The following is an 18,217-nucleotide window of genomic DNA, read 5'->3' on the forward strand; positions in this document are numbered from 1 at the left end:
CTCGCACTTTCCAAATGGGGGCTCCCAGCCGGGCTCTTCTGTGCGGATCTCTCGGCTGAGCCAACACTCATATGGTTGAGAAGCATCTCAAAGCTGAGGAGCACGAGACCAAGCTCTCCCTGGAACAAACTCCCGCATTTCCAGCCAGTCGCCTCAATCAGAGCCGCACGTGGGTCCCGCAGATGCTCTCAGCCCGGTCTCTGCACAGAGACAACATTCAGGTGACGGATGGAGCGGGTGACCGCTTGGCTTTGTCACCCCTCCCGGGACCCCCAGCACACACAGGGGCACGTTTTCTCTGAGGATTTTCCGAGGAGAAATTGGCACTGAGAGTTGCGGTAGCGGGAGCGCCGCCCTCGCCGTCACCGGGGCGGGATTTGTGGGGCAGGGTCCAGGAACTTGGCCCCGGGCAGGACAAGGACGGGTGGCACAGCACAGGGATGGAAAGGGCTCCATCCTGCTCAGCCGCTCCAGCTCTCCGTGCGCCCCAGGCACACGAATTGCCTGGGACGTTGTGCTTTACTAAGCCAAACTTTAATTAAAAACAAAGCAGGCGCACAAAACCAAAACTCACGTGAGATTTTGCCTACGCAGCTGAGAAAGCTCTAGAGGCTTCGGCAGCAGCTCGGGCGGGAGCAGCCGGTTCCAGTGCTGCAGGCGAGCGCCCGACACCTCTGGAAGCAAAACGTCCCCGTCTGGTTTTGGGAGAGCAGTGACCACGTAACTCCCAGCACTGACACTTCCCGTCGGCGCTGTTCCAGGAGCCCCGGCCTGCGCAGCTCCGCAGAGGCGCAAGGATGCTCCTGCCCGCTCCGGAGAGCTCGATGCTCACAGGACACACAATAGCTGGGAAATGAGTTTTATTTTCCTCCTGACCTTGCGCAGCCTTTGTCAGAGAGAGCGTCGGCGCCTGCTCAGACCTCAGGAGCAGTTTTGCTGCAGCAGAGCACATTTTGGACACAGAAACCCACTCCACTGCCCACACAGAATCCCAAGTCCGCGTGCGAGCTGCCCTCAGCTCCAACATTGTCCCCCTAGCCACAGGGACCAGCCAGGACCGGGCCACCGAGCCCTCTGGGGCCACCTGCCGCTTTCCTCACGTGTCACCCTGCAGAGCCAGGTCCTGTCCCAGGCGCTGGGAGAGATGCTGCAGCCCTGGCTCTGAGCTGGGTGTCCTCGAGTGGCCCCAGCACCCAGGGGCTGGATGGGGGAACCCCAGGGACGCCGTGTCCCTTGTCTCAACCATCAGCGGGGCAGGAGGGAGATGGAAAGCAAAGGGAAGGCAACAAGTTACAGGCTCGATCAGCAAAAACACAGGCTCTGAGGGTGACACAGCGCATTCCCTGTCTCCGGCCTGCCGGCTCTCAAGGCACAAACACCAAAATGAAAGTTGGGGTCCTGCCGTGGCGGAGGGGACAGTTTTCCTGTGCCAGCGTTGCGTCCCCTGCTCACAGCTGCCCGAGGACCCTTCCCACGCGCTCCAGTAATATTCAAAACACATGCTCTGGTTTTAGTCTTGTAACCGCTCAAACGCCTCATTCCAGCCACCTCCCTGCCGAGCTGCGGCGTTGGGCTCCGGCAACGCGCAGGAACGCGGGCGGAACCGCAACCAAAGCACGGCTGTTTCATACAGTTTGGCTTTCCTCCCGCTGCCTTCACCAGTTTGCAAGGAATGAGGTAAAACCTGGAGGTGCGCGCAGCAGCCGGCCAGGCGCTCAGAATCCCCCAGCGCCCACCGCAAACACCAAGAGGAACGTCAGGCTCCTCTTGCCTCCTCTGTCCCAGCAGGAACGACGCCCTGTTTCTAAAACCCACACTGCAAACGTCCAGAACTTCACCACAACTCCCAAATGCCTCGAAAACAACTGCTGAAGGGTCAGCATCCCTACTGCAGCCTGTCCTCCGCCTGCTTTCTGGCTCTCAAATGGGGTCAGAAAGCTCCGGTATCTGCTCCAACTGCTGCCCAGCGCCTACTAGTTTGGCACTAGTGGGGAAGAAATACTCACGACATCTTTCCTCCTTCCTGGGAAACCCCGATAAGTGCAGAGAGAACCCTGCTCAGCACTGGTAACGCACCAACACACGTGGTGCCACAGGACTGGCCCCGGCGCCACCGGGAGCTGCCGCGTCCACTGCTGGAAATTTGGCTCTAGGTTAAAAATACAAACAAAACCTTTTGAGAAAATGCTCCAGATTTTTGGCGTTTTGATGATGCTGGTGGTCAAGGCTCATCGTTCCTGCAGTCACAAGCCTGCCTGCTGTTTGAAGACAGAAGCGAGTTTCACCCTACGCGTGACACGCAGGGACTCCTAAAAAATGGTGTTTAAAAAAGCACCAGGATCTTCAGGTTTTTTTCTTTAATCAAGTTCCAACTGGGAGCAAATTCTCACAGCAGCTCCCGCTGTGATCCTACCGGAACAGTTGGCACAATCCCACTTCCAATTAGTACCAAGAGCAGTAGTTTAAGCCCAATTTGTTGCTGGAAGGTCCCTGCTCCATCGCACAGTTGGAAAGAGGTTCCACCACAAGTGAAGTGGTCTGAGTTAATAACCAGAAATGTGTGACTCCAGAAAAGCAGCCGGGAATAAAACGCAGCATCTCATCTCTTCCCAGAAAGCCACCAGCTGGCAGAGGCCGACTGTTTGGCGATGGCCTGCTTTTCCTCCGGGCTGAAATGCAGGATAGTCAGTATGGCAGTCAGGGTCTGCTGGCGCCCCAGGGAGTCCGGCAGCGTCAGAAACCTGAACACGATGTTTTTGAGGTATTCCAGGTTGGCCCCCTCCCTGCTCTTATCTCTGAAGTTCTTCTCGATTTCGCTGTGAAGTGTGGAAACCTCCTCCCGGTGCTTCTCCTCCTCAACCAAGATTTTCTCCTGGAGCTGATGAACCTGCATTTCCAGCTTGTGCTTCTGTTTCCTCAGCGCTCCGATCTCCACTTCTTTGCGAGCCAGCTGCTCTGCGTACAAGAAGAAGGTGGGCTCGTTGCTGGCCGAGAGGTGGAGGGCCTGGGGGAGGATCTCGGAGGAATCGCTCCCTGGCGAGTCGCTGCTCGTGGTCCCTGATGCCAGGTAGTTTTTGGATCCTTGGAGCCCGTAGGGCAGCGTGAGGGATCTCAGCTGCTCCAGCTCTTGGTCCTTCTCCGCCAGCACGGCCAGAGCTCGGTCCCGCTGTTTGTGCATCTCCTCCTCCAGCTTCAGCGCCCGCTCCCTGTACTCCAGCTGGCACCGCTCTAATTCCTGCTTGTGAATCTGCTGCAGCCGAGACAGCTCTTTGCTCTTGGCTTCCATGTCCTGCCGGTGCTGCTTCTCCGTGTCCTCGGCGGCCAGCTGCAGCGCGACGTATTTCTCCTTCAGGTCCGCCAGCTGCTCCTGCGCTTCCTCCAGTTCTTTGGCCACGCTGCCGTCTTTGGCCGACTTGTTCTTGAGAACCACTTGTGCCCTCATCTTGTACCGCTCAAACTCCTCCTTCAGCTGCTTCAGCTCCTGCTGGTAGTACAAAGCCGTGGCCTTCTCGCCGTCCCCGGCCTCGCTGCCCTTGGGCAGCTCCAGCTCGCACAGCTTCTCGATGTCCAGAGCCGGCTGACTCTTCTTAGCGGCCGCCTGCAAGAGCTTCTTCAGCTTCTCCATTTTATCCCTTAGAACATTCACGTCGAGGTTGGTTTCTTCGAGGTGAACGTCGGCGGGGGCTCGGCTGGAGGCGGCGATGGCCAGGGTTTTGTTCTCCAGGTCCAGCTGGACGATGCGGTCCTTGAGCTTCTGAATCACCGCCTGGTCCTTCTGCTTGGCTTTCTCGTAGGTGCCCAGGAGCTCGGACACTTGGGACACCTGTCCCTCCAGGTCGGCCACGCGCCGCTCCTCGTTCTGGGCGTGCTGGCGGAGCTGCTCCTCCGCCTGCGCCGTCTGGGGACAGACACACGGACAGGGTTAGACCAGTGCTCCGGGGCTTTGCTCCGCTCTGCCCAACTCCAGGCAAGGCAGGGCCATCCCGTCCCCCAAATCAGTCACCACACGGACTTGCCTTTGGGATTTTTGTTTCTTTGGGGGATAAAAGGGTTTTTGCTGCTACTCCTGGCGTTACCTGTGGTGCTGCGGGAAGCACCAAACTCGCAATCTGCCACAGGGTTTCTTCCAAACGTGTGTGTGCTCTAGAGCCTTCATCCTTCTAACGGCAATCTACCTCAATGCTACGCCTTGCTGCACTGATTTTAACAGAATTCAGTGGTTTCTGAGTAGCTACAGCAAACAGCTGGTGTTCAGAGTTTCTACAGCTATTGAGAACCAACTGACTAATAACAACTCTGGACAATGGCAGGGGTCTCACCACCCTCAGGGGCAACAATTTCTCCCTCATGTCCAGCCTGAAACCCCCTCATTCACTTTCAAACCATCACCCCTTGTCCTGTTGCCACAGGCCCTGAGATTGTCTTTAAAAGTCACTATTTTGTAAAGAATAAGCTTTCGGGTTGTTTCTGTTTACTCTTGTCATACCTAGTTTATATTTGCAAGTTGGTTTTGGTTTTGTTTTTTAATCCAAATGTGAGGGCTAAAAAAACCCCCATATATTGAGAACTGAAACCTGACAATCACCATCGTGAACTAAACCACCCGAGTCAGGTCTGCATCACCTGTCAGAGAGCAGGATAGGAAAGCTTCATGCACTCCGCTTCACGTGTTGTAACAGCAGAGACACTTAACAGAGAACAGGCTGCCTGAGCTCATTGAACTATTGGGTACGCTGCTTGTTGGAGAACTTGGCTAGAAACTGCTTATATAGAATTTGCTGAGAATTTGTTCAACTTCTGCAGGTTGGGAACCTTTGAACTTTGTGCTTTGTTAAGGAAAAAAAAGCCTCAGAGTCTTGAATGTGGAAGCTGGGGGAGCTGCGTCCCCAGAGATGAGCAACGGGACGGAACGTGGCTGTTTTGGCTCTTACCAAGAACTTATATTCTCCAGCTGCAGGTGCAAAGTAGCAGCTGAAGGTGCAAATTGTAACTGCCAGCCCACCTGATGAAATGAAGAGACTAATGAAGAACGGGGAGACCCCAAACTGTCATTTTGCAGCTGGCCCAGAGTGACGCGCAGTGTGGGGCTGGGACTGGGGGGAACTGGCCAAGGGCTTTTCTGCAGAGGGTTCCTCTCCAGGAGGCCCCAGCTCGAGCTGCGCTGCACCTTGCAAATAAACCAATTACTTTAGAACAATTCCTGCAATCCACGCCTGAGCCTTTGCTATAGGAAAGCTACGGAAAAGGCACTTCTCTAACAGAACAATTCCCACAAAAGAGGCAAATCACACTAAACCAGCCTGATGATTCAGATTAGAGAGAAGGAAACTTGTTTTGGAGCGCAGGGAGGTGAGAGGATCACAGGCTGGGGGGCGCCAGGTGCAAATTCCGCTACTGGTGCCAACCCTCGAGCACGACCCGCAGAGCCGCACAGGGTCCTCTTTCCACCACAGCCCTTTCCAGCGCTTCGCTCCCCCTGCACACACGCATTAGAGCTTTTCTCCTCTATTTATCTTCCTCTTTCTCTAGCGCACTCTGAGCTTCCCTGAAGAAGGTTGGTTAGAAGAGATTTCCTTTTTATGAGCTCCTGTAATTGCACCTTGTACGGCACTGACACACTTAATGGCCTCAAGTTGCGCCAGGAAAGGTTCAGATTAGATATTAGGAACAATTTCTTCCCCAAAGGGCTGTGGGGCATTGGAACAGGCTGCCCAGGGCAGTGCTGGAGTCACCATCCCTGGAGGGCTGGACAGACGGACATGAGGTTCTCAGGACATGGGGCAGGGACAGGGCTGGGTTAACGGGCTTATTTTTGGGGTAGGTCTTATTTTGGGGGAAACAGGTTTTAAACCCTTTCAGTTTTAGGTCAGTCTGCTCATATAACAAAGAGTGACTTGCAAAGCACCAAATCACAAACTACAGACCCTGTTGCCCTTACAGCTTTAGACATTTTGAAGCCCCACAATTACTTGAGTCTTGCTTTAACACAGAACTCAAGACTGTTGGGTAAAGTGTCCTTTAGCTGAACGTTGCTCATTATATGCTAAAAGGATTATGTAATGGAATATGCAAATGTGTAAGAATTGGCTCTTTAGGGTGTGAACGTAGTGATAAGATTTTATATAGAATGCCTTTTACTTTTCTTGCTGGCGTGCTGGCTTTACTCCAGCATCCAGATTTGCACAGCTCTGTAAACAAGTAACTCGTCTATGCGCTAATTTGGCTCATTTGCATGCACACTGAGTAAAGAAACACAGAATGTCCTGAGCTGGAAGGACCCACAGGGATCAGAGTCCAACTGCTGTCCCTGCACAGGACACCCCCCAGGTCACCCCGTGTGTCTGAGGACGGTGTCCAGTCTCTTGAACACTGTCAGGTTGGGCCGTGACCCCTCCCTGGGAGCCTGTTCAGTGTCCAGCACCTCTGGGGAAGAACCTTTTCTGAATGTCCCACTGACCCTCCCCAGTACATCTCCTGCCGTTCCCCGGGGTTGCGACATTGGTCACTGAAGAGTTTGGTGCTGCCCCTCCTTCTCCCCTGGTTTTGAACAGAACCCTGGTTTTGGGACAACAGCATCACAATCTGCGCTCCTTCCACCTCAAACCCTGCTCCAACCACTCCCGATCCATCCCGGGTGGCAGCCGGGGAATTATTTACCTTCCTCATCTCCTGCAGCAGCTGCGCTTGGAAGTGGTTCTTCAGGCTGCTCATCTCCTCCTGCAGACCCTGTATCCGCGGGTCTGGCTTCTCGTTCTGCTCCTGAACAGCTTGCAGCTCTCTCTTCAGGTCCTCCACCTCCTGGCTCAGCTGCCTGATCTGCAGCTCGTAGCCCTCGGCGCGGTCGGCCACAGACGCCCTCCCGGCCAAGGCCTCCCGGGTCTCCTCCAACTTCAGCTCCGTGTCCTGGCGCAACGTCCTCTCGTTCTGCAGCAGCTTCTGGAGCTCACGCAGCATCACCGCATGGTCGCCCTGCTCCTGGGCTCGGTCGTGCTGCTGCGTGATCAGACGGGCTTTGGTCTCGGCCAGTTGTTCCTGGATGGACTTCAGCTCCGTCTCCAACTTCTCGGTCTCGTTTTCTGCTTTTTTGATGGCGTCGTCCAGGTCCTGCTTCATCTTCTTCTTGTCAGCTTGGTAGGAGGCTTCCATGCGGGACTTCTCCTGTGTGACCGTGGCCAGGGCGCTGGTCAGGGTGGCCAGCTGGGTCTTCAGCTGGAACACTCTTCTATCAGCCTCACCGGCAGCAGGCGGCACGTCCCCGTTGCTCGTGCTGACGCCGCTCTCTGAGCCGCTTGTCTCTTCTGATTTAAGAGAGGAACCGGCGGCCGCAGGTTTGTCATCCTCAGGCCCCGGTTCACCCTTCGTACTGGCCAGACTGGCAGCGGTGTCTGCGCTGGTGGCCGTCCCCGCGCTGTCCTCGCTGTGAACCGAGCTCTGGTCGTCGGCAGAATCGGCAAAGGAAGAGCCGGAGCTGGCCCCGGACACAGGCTGGGCGCCGCTCAAGCCGATATCTGCCTCGTGAGATACGGACAACACCTTCAAACTGGCTTCCAAGGCTTCCTTCTCCTTGAGGAGGCTCTTGTAGGCTCTGACGACATCCTTCAGCCGCATCTGGTACTGAAGAAGCTGCTTCTTCTGCGATTCAATGGTCTCTAGAAGATCTTTTTTACTCGGCCCACCTCCAAAGTTCATGCCAAACTTCTCCATGATTCATGCGATCTGAAAAGAGAAAAAAACAGCACAAAGGCTAAAGGAGCAGCAAAGACACATTTGTGATCAGCAGGAGGATGCAGTTAAGCAGGAGCAACATCCTGACCCCCCAGGACACCACATCGTGTCCCTCACCACGCACTTTGCCCAGCAAAGCACTCGCACACCCCAGCGATCCCTCAAGCTTCTCAAACAGAGAAAAAGCTTTAACGCCTTGCATGGGGCGATATCTGCCCTGCAAGCGCTCTCTGTCGGCTCGGTCTGGGGGGGCTACATCTATAAACGACTCAATTTTTACCGTTCAAGAGGAACAGCCATTCGGGCTGTCCCTCGGCAGCGCAGCCGCCTGTGAAGGTAACTCCAGTGCTGGCAGCTCCGGGTGGGGGCCCCACAGCACAAGACCATGGCGGGGGGGGGTTGCTCTGCTGCAGAGGCCCCCCCACAGGGAGGGGGTGTCAGAGGCCGGGGCCGTCACGGGAGGGGAGTGTGGGTGCGTGGGACGGGGACACAGTGGGACGGGAGTGACAAGCTGTGGGGGAACAACTAGGGCACCTGCTGAGGCGGGGCGGAGGGGCAGCGCTGGAGCAGAGCGGCCATGAGGCGGGGGGCGCAACGGGGTCCCGAGGAGGCAGAGGAGGCTTTTGGGCAGTGGTGGAGAAGCCAGTGGGGCAGGGAGCGCCCATGGGGTTGGGGAAGCCGCGGAGCGGGGCCTGTGGGGCAGCAAAGGCTTTTGGGCAGCGGTGGAGGGGCCGGTGGGGCGGGGAAGGAGGGGCCGGTGGGGCGGGGAAGGAGGGGCCGATGGGGCAGCGGAGGCGGCGGGGCCGGGGCGGGGGGCAGGGAGGGGGGACGGGTCCCCGAAGGGGTCTCCATAGCAACCGCCCCTTCACCCCGGGCCTTACCTCCGGCCGGCGTCCGGTGCGCATGCGCACAGCGCCACTTCCGCCCGCTACCGACGCGCACTGCGCATGCGCCTCCGCGGGGCACGGACGGGGCGGCAGCGGAGCGGTCAACGGGGCGGGGGCAGGCGGCACAGAGGGGGCGGGGCTCCGCAAGAGGGCGGGGCGATGCGGGATCCCCGCTCCGCGCAGCGCTCCGGGGGGCGGGGCCTGGCAGCCGCGGGGGCGGGAGGGGGCGGGGCCTGGCAGCCGCGGGGGCGGGGCCCGGTGCGCGGGGGCGGGGCCTGCGGAGCGCGGAGGCAGCGGGTGGCAGCGGGGCCGTCCCGTCCCGTCCCGTCCCGGCTTGTCCCGACCCTGTGCCGCCGCCATGGGCCTCACGGTCTCCGCCATCTTCTCCCGCATCTTCGGCAAGAAGCAGATGCGGATCCTGATGGGTGAGCGCGGGGGCGGCAGAGCAGGGCTGGGGGATGGGGATGGGGATGGGGATGGGGATGGGGATGGGGATGGGGATGGGGATGAGGATGGGGATGGGGACGAGGATGAGGATGAGGACGGGGATGAGGATGGGGATGGGGATGAGGATGAGGATGAGGACGGAGATGAGGATGGGGATGGGGATGGGGATGGGGATGAGGATGGGGATGGGGATGGGGATGAGGATGGGGATGGGGCCGGGCCACGTACTGGTACCGGCGCCAGTGACACCGTCTCATCGTTGCAGTGGGGCTGGATGCTGCTGGCAAGACCACCATCCTCTACAAGCTGAAGCTGGGTGAGATTGTCACCACCATCCCCACCATCGGTGAGTGCCTTGACACCGGGCAGGGCCCCCACCGGGTACCGGGCACCAGGCAGGGTCCCTCAGTTTGGCATTGGGTACCAGGCAGGGTCCCCCGCCCTGCCTGTGACAGCTGGCACCAGGCGAGGTCCCCCTGTCACATCCTGCAGGCCATGCCACCTACCCAGGTACTGCTTTCCTGTGGGTCCCCCTGAGCCAAGCCCTGATGCTCCCCCATCAGCTGGGGGCTGTGTGGGGTGAGATGTGCCCCATGACACCCTGGTACCCCGTCCCCCCAGCTGTCACCCTCCCGTGATCCTGTGCCTGTCTGGCTTCTGTCCCTGGCATGGCTATCAGCACAGACCAGCGGCATCGACTCGCATGGCACGGCGGGTGTGAACCCCCATGTGCTGCCCCGTGTCCTGCCAGGTCCTGGGTGCAAAACTTCAGAGGGTGCTCAGCACCATCTCCCGTAGCTGGGGGTGGGCTGTGAATGGGCTGAGCCACTGGGTCAGCGAGGATGGTCACCCGTGGTGTAGAATTAGATTTAGATTGGGTCTTGGGAGCAATTTGTTCCCCAAAGGGCTGTGGGGCATTGGAACAGGCTGCCCAGGGCAGTGCTGGAGTCACCATCCCTGGAGGGCTGGACAGACGGACATGAGGTTCTCAGGACATGGAGCAGGGACAGGGTGGGTTATGGTTGGACTCCATGAGCTTGAGGGGCTTTTCCAACCAACATGATTCTGTGATTCCTGCCTCCCCGCAGGGTTCAATGTGGAGACAGTGGAGTACAAGAACATCTGCTTCACCATCTGGGACGTGGGCGGCCAGGACAAAATCCGTCCTCTCTGGAGACACTACTTCCAAAACACGCAGGTATGGGGCACACGGCCAGGGGGGCGTGGGCAGGGCAGGGTGACCCCCCAGCTGCAGCAGTGTCTGGAGGTCCCCAGGGCTTGTGGCCTGAACTGGGCTGTGGGTGACAGCAGGGAGCGTGTCCTGGTCTCCGGGGTGCACCCTTTGGGATGCCATGTGGCTGTTTGCTCTGGCTCTGTGGAGGGTGCATGGGGGCACTTGGGGGGCATTTGGGCCGCTCCCCCCATTGGTTTGGGGGTACCTGCAGCCCGCCTGGATGTCCCTCTCTCCTCCACGCAAGCTGCCTGGTTCTCCCGCAGGGTCTCATCTTCGTGGTGGACAGCAACGACCGCGAGCGGGTGCAGGAGTCTGCCGAGGAGCTGCAGAAGATGGTGGGTGCTGGGGGGGTTGGTCTGGTGGGGAGGGGGGTATCCCCCAGCCCTCTGCCTGCAACGTGGAGCCAGGGACATCCATCTGGGTACGGGCTTGGGGACCCGAGAGTAATCCACTGGCGGGAGAGGCTGGACCTGCAGGGCCCAGGAGCGATTGCAAGGGGTGAAAGAAATGGCTGAGAAAATGCCGGTTTAGGTTTTACTTAGTCAGGGCTTTGCTAGCCAAGCGCCCAGGGCACATGGGGAGTGTCCAGAAATGACGTCCAAAAGCCAGCCTGTGGGGTGGGGGGTGTTTGCTCCTTGTGTGACTGCCTGGGGGGGACAGAGCATCCCTGGGGAGGGATGTGGCACCGAGTGGGGACAAGGGACGGGCAGGTGCCCACTGCCTGCTAGTTGTTGTTCGGAGAGCATGGTGCCCACTCTCTTGTGCTGTCCCCATGGCGGTCCCCGTGTCCCTGGTGCCCCTCTCTCCAATGTATCCCCTCTGTGAAGCACATCCCGGTGCCACCAAGACCTCTGTGCAGCGATGGGGACAGCAGGGCAGCGATGGGGACGGCAGGGCAGTGATGGGGCTGGCAGGGCAGCGATGGGGACAGCAGGGCAGTGATGGGGCTGGCAGGGCAGGAATGGGGACGGCAGGGCAGCGATGGGGACAGCAGGGCAGCGATGGGGCTGGCAGGGCAGCGATGGGGACGGCAGGGCAGTGATGGGGCTGGCAGGGCAGCGATGGGGACGGCAGGGCAGTGATGGGGCTGGCAGGGCAGCGATGGGGACAGCAGGGCAGTGATGGGGCTGGCAGGGCAGCGATGGGGACAGCAGGGCAGCGATGGGGCTGGCAGGGCAGCGATGGGGACGGCAGGGCAGCGATGGGGCTGGCAGGGCAGCGATGGGGACGGCAGGGCAGTGATGGGGCTGGCAGGGCAGTGATGGGGACAGCAGGGCAGCGATGGGGCTGGCAGGGCAGCGATGGGGACGGCAGGGCAGTGATGGGGCTGGCAGGGCAGCGATGGGGACAGCAGGGCAGTGATGGGGCTGGCAGGGCAGCGATGGGGACGGCAGGGCAGCGATGGGGCTGGCAGGGCAGCGATGGGGACGGCAGGGCAGTGATGGGGCTGGCAGGGCAGCGATGGGGACGGCAGGGCAGTGATGGGGCTGGCAGGGCAGCCGAGATACTGGAGGGCAGCAGAACTGCTCTTTGCAGTCGTGTGTGTCCATACAATATCTGTTTGTGTGCTTATACACACCTATCTCCAAGATAAAGGAATTCTGGAGGTCTTATGATATGGAACACACGCAACTTTTGCACAGATCATGTTCTATTATTCAGGGGAGTATAGTAGTAATAGTATTTGTTTAAATCCAACCAACTTAAGGAAAGCATGACAAGTATGTGCATAACTGTGGGAAAAAAACAACAGAACTTCAAAATGCCCAACGATGAGCAGAACATTAAAAATATAGAATCACAGATGGTTTGTGTTGAAGGGACCATCCCAGCCCCCCCATCCCCCTGCCATGGGCAGGGACATCTGCAGCAGCTCAGGGTGCTCAGAGCCCGTCCAGCCTGGCCTGGGATGTCTCAGGGATGGTTCAGCCACCACCTCTCTGAGAACCTGGGCCAGGCTCTCACCACCCTCAGGACAACAAATTCTTCCTCCAACAATCCTTCCTGGATCTCCCTCCTTTAGTTTCAAACCATCACCCCTTGTCCTGTTGCAACAGGCCCTGAGATTGTCTTAAAAAGTCATTATTTTGTAAAGGTTAAGCTTTTGGGTTGTTTCTGTTCGCTCTTTTAATATCTAGTTTATATTTTCAAGTTGTTGGGTGTTTTTTTAATCCGAATGTGAGGGCTAAGGAAAAGGTGTCTTGAGAACTGCAAGCTGCTGCTCTGCAGTATTTAAGCTCCCGTCCCCTTTCTCTCGGCAGCTGCAGGAGGACGAGCTGCGCGACGCCGTCCTGCTGGTGTTCGCCAACAAGCAGGACATGCCCAACGCCATGGCGGTGAGCGAGCTGACCGACAAGCTGGGGCTGCAGGCGCTGCGCAGCCGCACCGTGAGTGCTGGGGGGACGTCCCCATCCCCGTCCCCGCAGGAGGGACCCGTGGGGTCGCTCCCAGGGGGCACGGGGCTGCAGAACCCGATGCCTTTTCCTCCGTCTCTTTCGCAGTGGTACGTGCAGGCGACGTGCGCGACGCAGGGCACGGGGCTGTACGACGGGCTGGACTGGCTGTCGCACGAGCTCTCCAAGCGCTAGCAGAGCAGGATGAGCCGGGACATCTCTTCCAACTGCTGTTTTGTTTCGTTTTCTTTGGTTTATTATGGGGGGGGTTTGTTTTTTTCCATTCTCCCCAGCGTGGCCTCGTCTCTGTGTGTTTATCTGGTAGGACGTGAGCTCAAGGACTCTGCGAGCAGCTCCGTTGCAAGCAGCTCCGTTTTGAGCGTCCTGCCTTTGCTGCGTGCCGGCCGCCCTCCCCACCTGCATGTGCCGTCTGCCAGAGCTTGCAGGGACCTGCCGGGGTGGCATGTCCCCAAGTGTCCCTACTCCTCGCCCAGAGCGGCGATGGGGGCTGAGCGGGGCTGGGAGGCAGCGGGATGGGAAGGATCGTCCTTTTTATCCTTCGATCGACTCGATAGCTCTCTTTCTCTCGGGGACGGGGGCTGCGTAACGTGCTGTTGTATATTGAGTTATTAAACGCCACCACTTTGTACCCTGCGCCCGGCGCTGCTGCCTGTGGGTGCCACCAAGAGCCCCCACGCCCCAACCTGCATCTTCCACCAGCATCACAGGGATTTGCACCTGAATAAAACCCCCGTGCGCTGTGCGGGAGCACAGGCGGGGGGCAGAGGCGCTGAGGTGCGTTTGTGAGCTCGTGTCCTCATCCCCGGGTGCCAGGAGGTGTCTGAGCTGGTTGATCCCCACCCTGGGGTGCTGTCAGGGTGGCTGCTGGGGCCGCACTGGTGAAAGCCCCGCGGGGTCGGCTCAGGCTGCGTGCTGCAGCAGCGCTAATTGGGTTGTTAATTAGTGGCACTGGGCACAGCCAAGTGCTGGGCAGTGAAGGGCTGAGCTGCGGGCACCGGGAGAAGGGGGAGCAGACCGGGCTGGGTGCCCAGAGGTGCTGGGGGAGGCAGCAGGGACGGAGCATCATGGGGACGGGCAGTGGCAATGTCACGCGTGGCTGGGGCAACGGGGCGCCTCCCGGTGAGGTGCATTGGCAGCGTGCCCTGTGGGGTCACACTGGCTGTGTCCCCAAAGCTGTCCTTGCAGGGTCACATTGACTGTGTCCCCAAAGCTGTCCCTGTGGGGTCACACTGGCTGTGTCCCCAAAGCTGTCCCTGCGGAGTCACACTGGCTGTGTCCCCAGAGCTGTCCTTGCAGGGTCACAATGGCTGTGTCCCCAAAACTGTCCCTGTGGGGTCACACTGACTGTGTCCCCAAAGCTGTCCTTGCAGGGTCACAATGGCTGTGTACCCAGAGCTGTCCCTGTGGGGTCACACTGGCTGTGTCCCTCCGAGACTCTCCTTGTGGGGTCACACTGACTGTGTCCCCAGAGCTGTCCCTGCAAGGTTACACTGACTGTGTCCCCAGGGCTGTCCCCGTGGGGTTACACTGTTTGTCCCTCCAGGCTGTCCCTGCAGGGATGCCCTGGCTGTCACCCAGGCTGTCCCCATGGAGATGTCCTGGCTGGCCCTTGCAATGGCTCAGGGGGGTGCTCAGAGCACCAGCACCCATCCTGCTGGGGGGCCCCATGGGGCAGACTCCGCTCGTCCTGCTCCAAAAGGGCTGGGGAACAAAACACAGCCACTCGCTTCAAGTATTCATAATTTAATGCCCCATTTAGCAGCAGTTCCTCCAGCCTGGCCTGGATGTCACCCTCAAAGTGCCCTGAAAACATCAGTGGTCAAGCTGGAGGGTGTCCCTTTGGCACCGACTGATGCCACCTCCCAACCGACAACCCCGGAGCACACGTGCCATGATGCGTTTTGCAGCCCTGATGGTTTTGCTGCTCACTCTGCCCTGGTTGCTGCCAGCCCCGTGGCTTTTCCACGACCACCGGCAGGTGACGGCTGTGCCAGGGTCCCCTCTCCAGTGGTGTGGCCAGGACACGTCCCCTTGGCCACACTGAGCTCTGCTCAGAGCTGTCAGTGCTGCAGGAGCCTGGAAGCAGAGGAGCAGGCAGGGAGCAGGCAGAGCTTGCTGCCTGCTCGCTTCTCCAGGAGGGGGGGGTGCGAAACTTAGAGTCACAGAATCATTTTGGTTGGAAAAGACTCTCCAGATCATAGAGTCCAACCATTCTCCATCCCTGTCCCTGCCCCGTGTCCTGAGAACCTCATCTCCGTCTGTCCAGCCCTCCAGGGCTGGTGACTCCAGCACTGCCCTGGGCAGCCTGTTCCAATGCCCCACAGCCCTTTGGGGAAGAAATTGTTCCCACATCCAACCTCAACTTCCCCTGGCGCAACTTGAGGCCGTTTCCTCTGCTCCTGGCGCTTGTTCCTGGGGAGCAGAGCCCGACCCCCCTGGCTCCAAGCTCCTTTCAGGCAGTTCAGAGATCAGAAGGTCTCCCCTCAGCTCCTGTTCTCCAGCTGAACCCCCAGGTCTCTCAGCCGCTCCATCACATTGTGCTCCAGCCCCTCACCAGCTCCGTTCCCTTCTCTCCACTCGCTCCAGCACCTCAAGGCCTTTCTTGGCGTGAGGGGCCCAGAACTGCCCCCAGGATTCAAGGTGTGAACTCACTGGTGCCCAGCACATTGCACAGAGTCACAGCATTTTAAATTTTTGTAACATCTGGGTGAGAATTGCGGCTTTTTTGCTGAGTGGTGCCGTAAGGTCCAGGTGCTGGTGCGAGCGGCAACTGGTCTGCAACCGCTGATAAATACACCCAAATCTGGCTGAGTGACTCCATGTTTCTGGAAGGGAAAGGCTCCTTGGGAGCTGCTGTGGAGCATTTGGATGTCCTGGACTTGAGTGGGTGTCTCACAGCCCCATGCTGATCGCAGCAGGGAGCACCTGCAGAATTTGAGTATTGCTGGAGCATGGCGGTGTCTGTTGTGCACGGTCCTGCTTTGCCACCAGTGCCACCGTCCTGTCCCTGTCCCCAGGGCTCAGCCCCACAGGGCTGTGGGACACAGACAGAGGGACCTGCGGGTAGATCTGCAGCCTCAGGGTGCCAGGGGGTGGCCCGGGGGCTTGGGGTGGCCTGTGACATCCTTACTCTCCTCTGTCTGATGAGTGTGCTTGGACATTGGAAGTGTCCCTGTTCCCAAAGGCTTCTCCTGCAAGCTGGTTCATGCCATGAGTTTTGCAGGTCTCAGCCCACCTGCTCCGAGAGCAGCAGCCCGGGATCCTGCTGCGGCTCAGCCCAGGACAGACAGCCACGGCCCGACAGACAGACAGCCACGGTGGGGCTGGGGCTGTCACTGTGTCATGGATGCAGGTGAGAAAAGCCATCAGTGGCATCCTCAGACCTGAGGCTTCTGCAAGACTGAATGATCGGAATAACGTGGCTCCACGATCCCAGGATGGTTTTTCACTCCGAGAAGCCCACAGGACACTTTCCTCTTACAGAAATAGTTTTTTCTTGCTTAATAAGACACAAACTCTGCTGGATCCCGACATTATTGGGGGGGAGAGGGGACCCCGGGGTTGCCCAGCCGGTGCTCTGTCATCGAGAGTAGTCCAGGGAGCATGGGGACCATGGGGACAGTGACGGGGGGCAGTGTCCCTCTGGGGCTGCGAACGGGGACAGCCGTCGCCTCGGGCTGAGCCCCCGCCGGCTCTTTCCTTTGGCTGAAGGGAACAGCGATTTTCCTTCAGACGAAGCCGTTTCTCCGGCCCGCAGCGATGCTCCGCGCCCGCGCTGGGCGCCTGTGCCCGGCTCCGCTGTCAAACTCAACCGCTCAACAAGCAGAAACCCAAAACTCTTTATTTAGAGCCCGGATCGGCTGCGCGGGCGGGGCCCGTCGGCTCTGCGGGGTCTGGGGTCGGGACGGACAGCGAGGGACCCTGAGTGGCTGGAGCTGGTCCTGGATGTGCCATAGTCCTGCCCGCCGATGTCCCCTCCGCCGATGTCCCCTCCGCATGCCAGCGCTAGTGACGCGGTGGATGGGAGTGTGGGCGTTGAATACTCCTCTTCACACGCCGTTAATTAACTTTTCTCGGGGTAATTTAACGCTATTGTAACTGGGAGGGAGAGGGGGATGCTAACTGAGGGATGCAGCAGCGAACTGGGGCGGGGCTGACGCTGCAGCATCCCAGGCGCTGGGACGGGGATGGGACAGGGACACAGCACTGGGGTGACAAGGGCGTCCCCAAGGCACTCGGCTCGCACTGCCTGACCCCAACCAAAGCCCCAGGGACGTGTTTGCGGTCCTGGTCCCCGTGAGCCACCCGAGACAGCTGAGGAAGAGGCCGGTGGCCGGATGAAGCCGGGCATGAAGCTTTCCTGCCTTGGGAGGGGGCAGTTTGGGGCTGTCCCGGCCGGGCGCTGCGGGCTGGCAGGGCTGTGCCGCAGCCGCTGGCACCGGGATAACCCCCCCGCCCAACCGGGAAGGGACACGCTCATCCCCCGTGTGCCAGCGAGGCTTTGAGCCAGTATCACCCCACCTGGGGGGCACAGCGGGATGTTCCCCCCAGCACCCACCCCCTCTGCCCCGCTGGACCCAGGGGAGGGTGATGGGGAGTCCCGGTTTGGAGGGGGCAGGCGATGAGGTGACAGTAGCGTCACCGGCACGCACCGCTGCAGGACACCTGAGACTCACTGCGCTTGAGGGGGGGTCGGAACCCCAGTCTCGCCTGGGACCCTCAGAGCCAGGAGTACCCCGGGGCGTGCAGGCGGGCGAGGGGCTCCGGTGAGGGGACGTGGAGCGGCTGCACCGGGGGGCTCAGCGGGGGTCCGGGCAGCAGGCTGGCAGCGGGGTGCAGGGCAGCCCGGGGGGGCAGCAGGGCGAAGCGGGGGGGCTGCCAGGGAGAGGGGCTGCCGGCGGCCAGGCCTGCGGGGTGGAAACGGGGCTCAGCATCGCCCGAGCCCCCAGCCCCGCTCCGCCGTGGGGCTGGGGACACCCACCCCACAGCAGCCACCCCATGGGGACACGCAGGGTGGGGAACCGGCCCCTCGCACCCTCCAGCACCCACGGCGTCCAGCATCAACCCTGGTCGTGCCCGAGGGGTTCCAGCCCCACTCCCCACCCTTGTACCGCAGCAAGTGTCGTCCCAGGCGCAGGGACCGGAGGTGCAGAGGTGCAGCGGGGCCGGGGGGCCGCGGTAGCCGGCGAGGTCGTGACCGTGACCGTGGCCGTGGCCATGGAGGGGCTGCGGTGAGCCAGTGGGGGTGGCCGGGAGCTGCTGCGCAGGGAGCAGAGAGTGGGATGTCACAGGGCATCCCTGGGGATGCTTTGGGACCCGGACACCCTAGGGGTGACCTGGGAAGTGTCACCCTCCGGAGTGGCTCCAGAAACGGCTCCCTGGAGAGGGCAGAGCCCAGAACAGCCGGGCAATGGGAGCAGGGGCTCCAGAGGGTGACGGGAGCCTCTTGGGGTGCTGGGGTGGACCCCCAATGGCCCCCGGCCGTCTCCTACCTGTGCAGAGCCAGCGGC

At 60.0% G+C, this 18,217-nt stretch overlaps 2 protein-coding genes across 2 annotated transcripts; one reads left to right on the forward strand and one right to left on the reverse strand.

Moving 5' to 3' along the window:
* Nucleotides 1-1,255: 1,255 nt before the first annotated feature.
* On the reverse strand, nucleotides 1,256-8,639 carry GCC1 (GRIP and coiled-coil domain containing 1). Its single transcript, XM_080363611.1, has 3 exons — nucleotides 8,607-8,639; nucleotides 6,658-7,716; nucleotides 1,256-3,898 (listed from the first exon to the last, which is right to left on the reverse strand). Exons 2-3 carry the CDS (start codon nucleotides 7,702-7,704, stop codon nucleotides 2,600-2,602), a joined length of 2,346 nt encoding a protein of 781 aa, XP_080219737.1. The 5' UTR covers nucleotides 7,705-7,716; nucleotides 8,607-8,639; the 3' UTR covers nucleotides 1,256-2,599.
* A 331-nt stretch (nucleotides 8,640-8,970) lies between these two features.
* On the forward strand, nucleotides 8,971-12,881 carry ARF5 (ARF GTPase 5; the record flags this gene model as incomplete). The annotated part of the gene is made up of 6 exons (XM_080363283.1): nucleotides 8,971-9,037; nucleotides 9,325-9,405; nucleotides 10,148-10,257; nucleotides 10,557-10,628; nucleotides 12,555-12,680; nucleotides 12,795-12,881. The coding sequence occupies 6 exons, from the start codon at nucleotides 8,971-8,973 to the stop codon at nucleotides 12,879-12,881; spliced, it is 543 nt and encodes a 180-aa protein (XP_080219409.1).
* Between the last annotated feature and the right edge of the window lie 5,336 nt (nucleotides 12,882-18,217).

The sequence above is a fragment of the Nesoenas mayeri genome (assembly GCF_963082525.1).
Source record: "Nesoenas mayeri genome assembly, chromosome: 1".
Lineage (NCBI taxonomy): Eukaryota > Metazoa > Chordata > Aves > Columbiformes > Columbidae > Nesoenas > Nesoenas mayeri.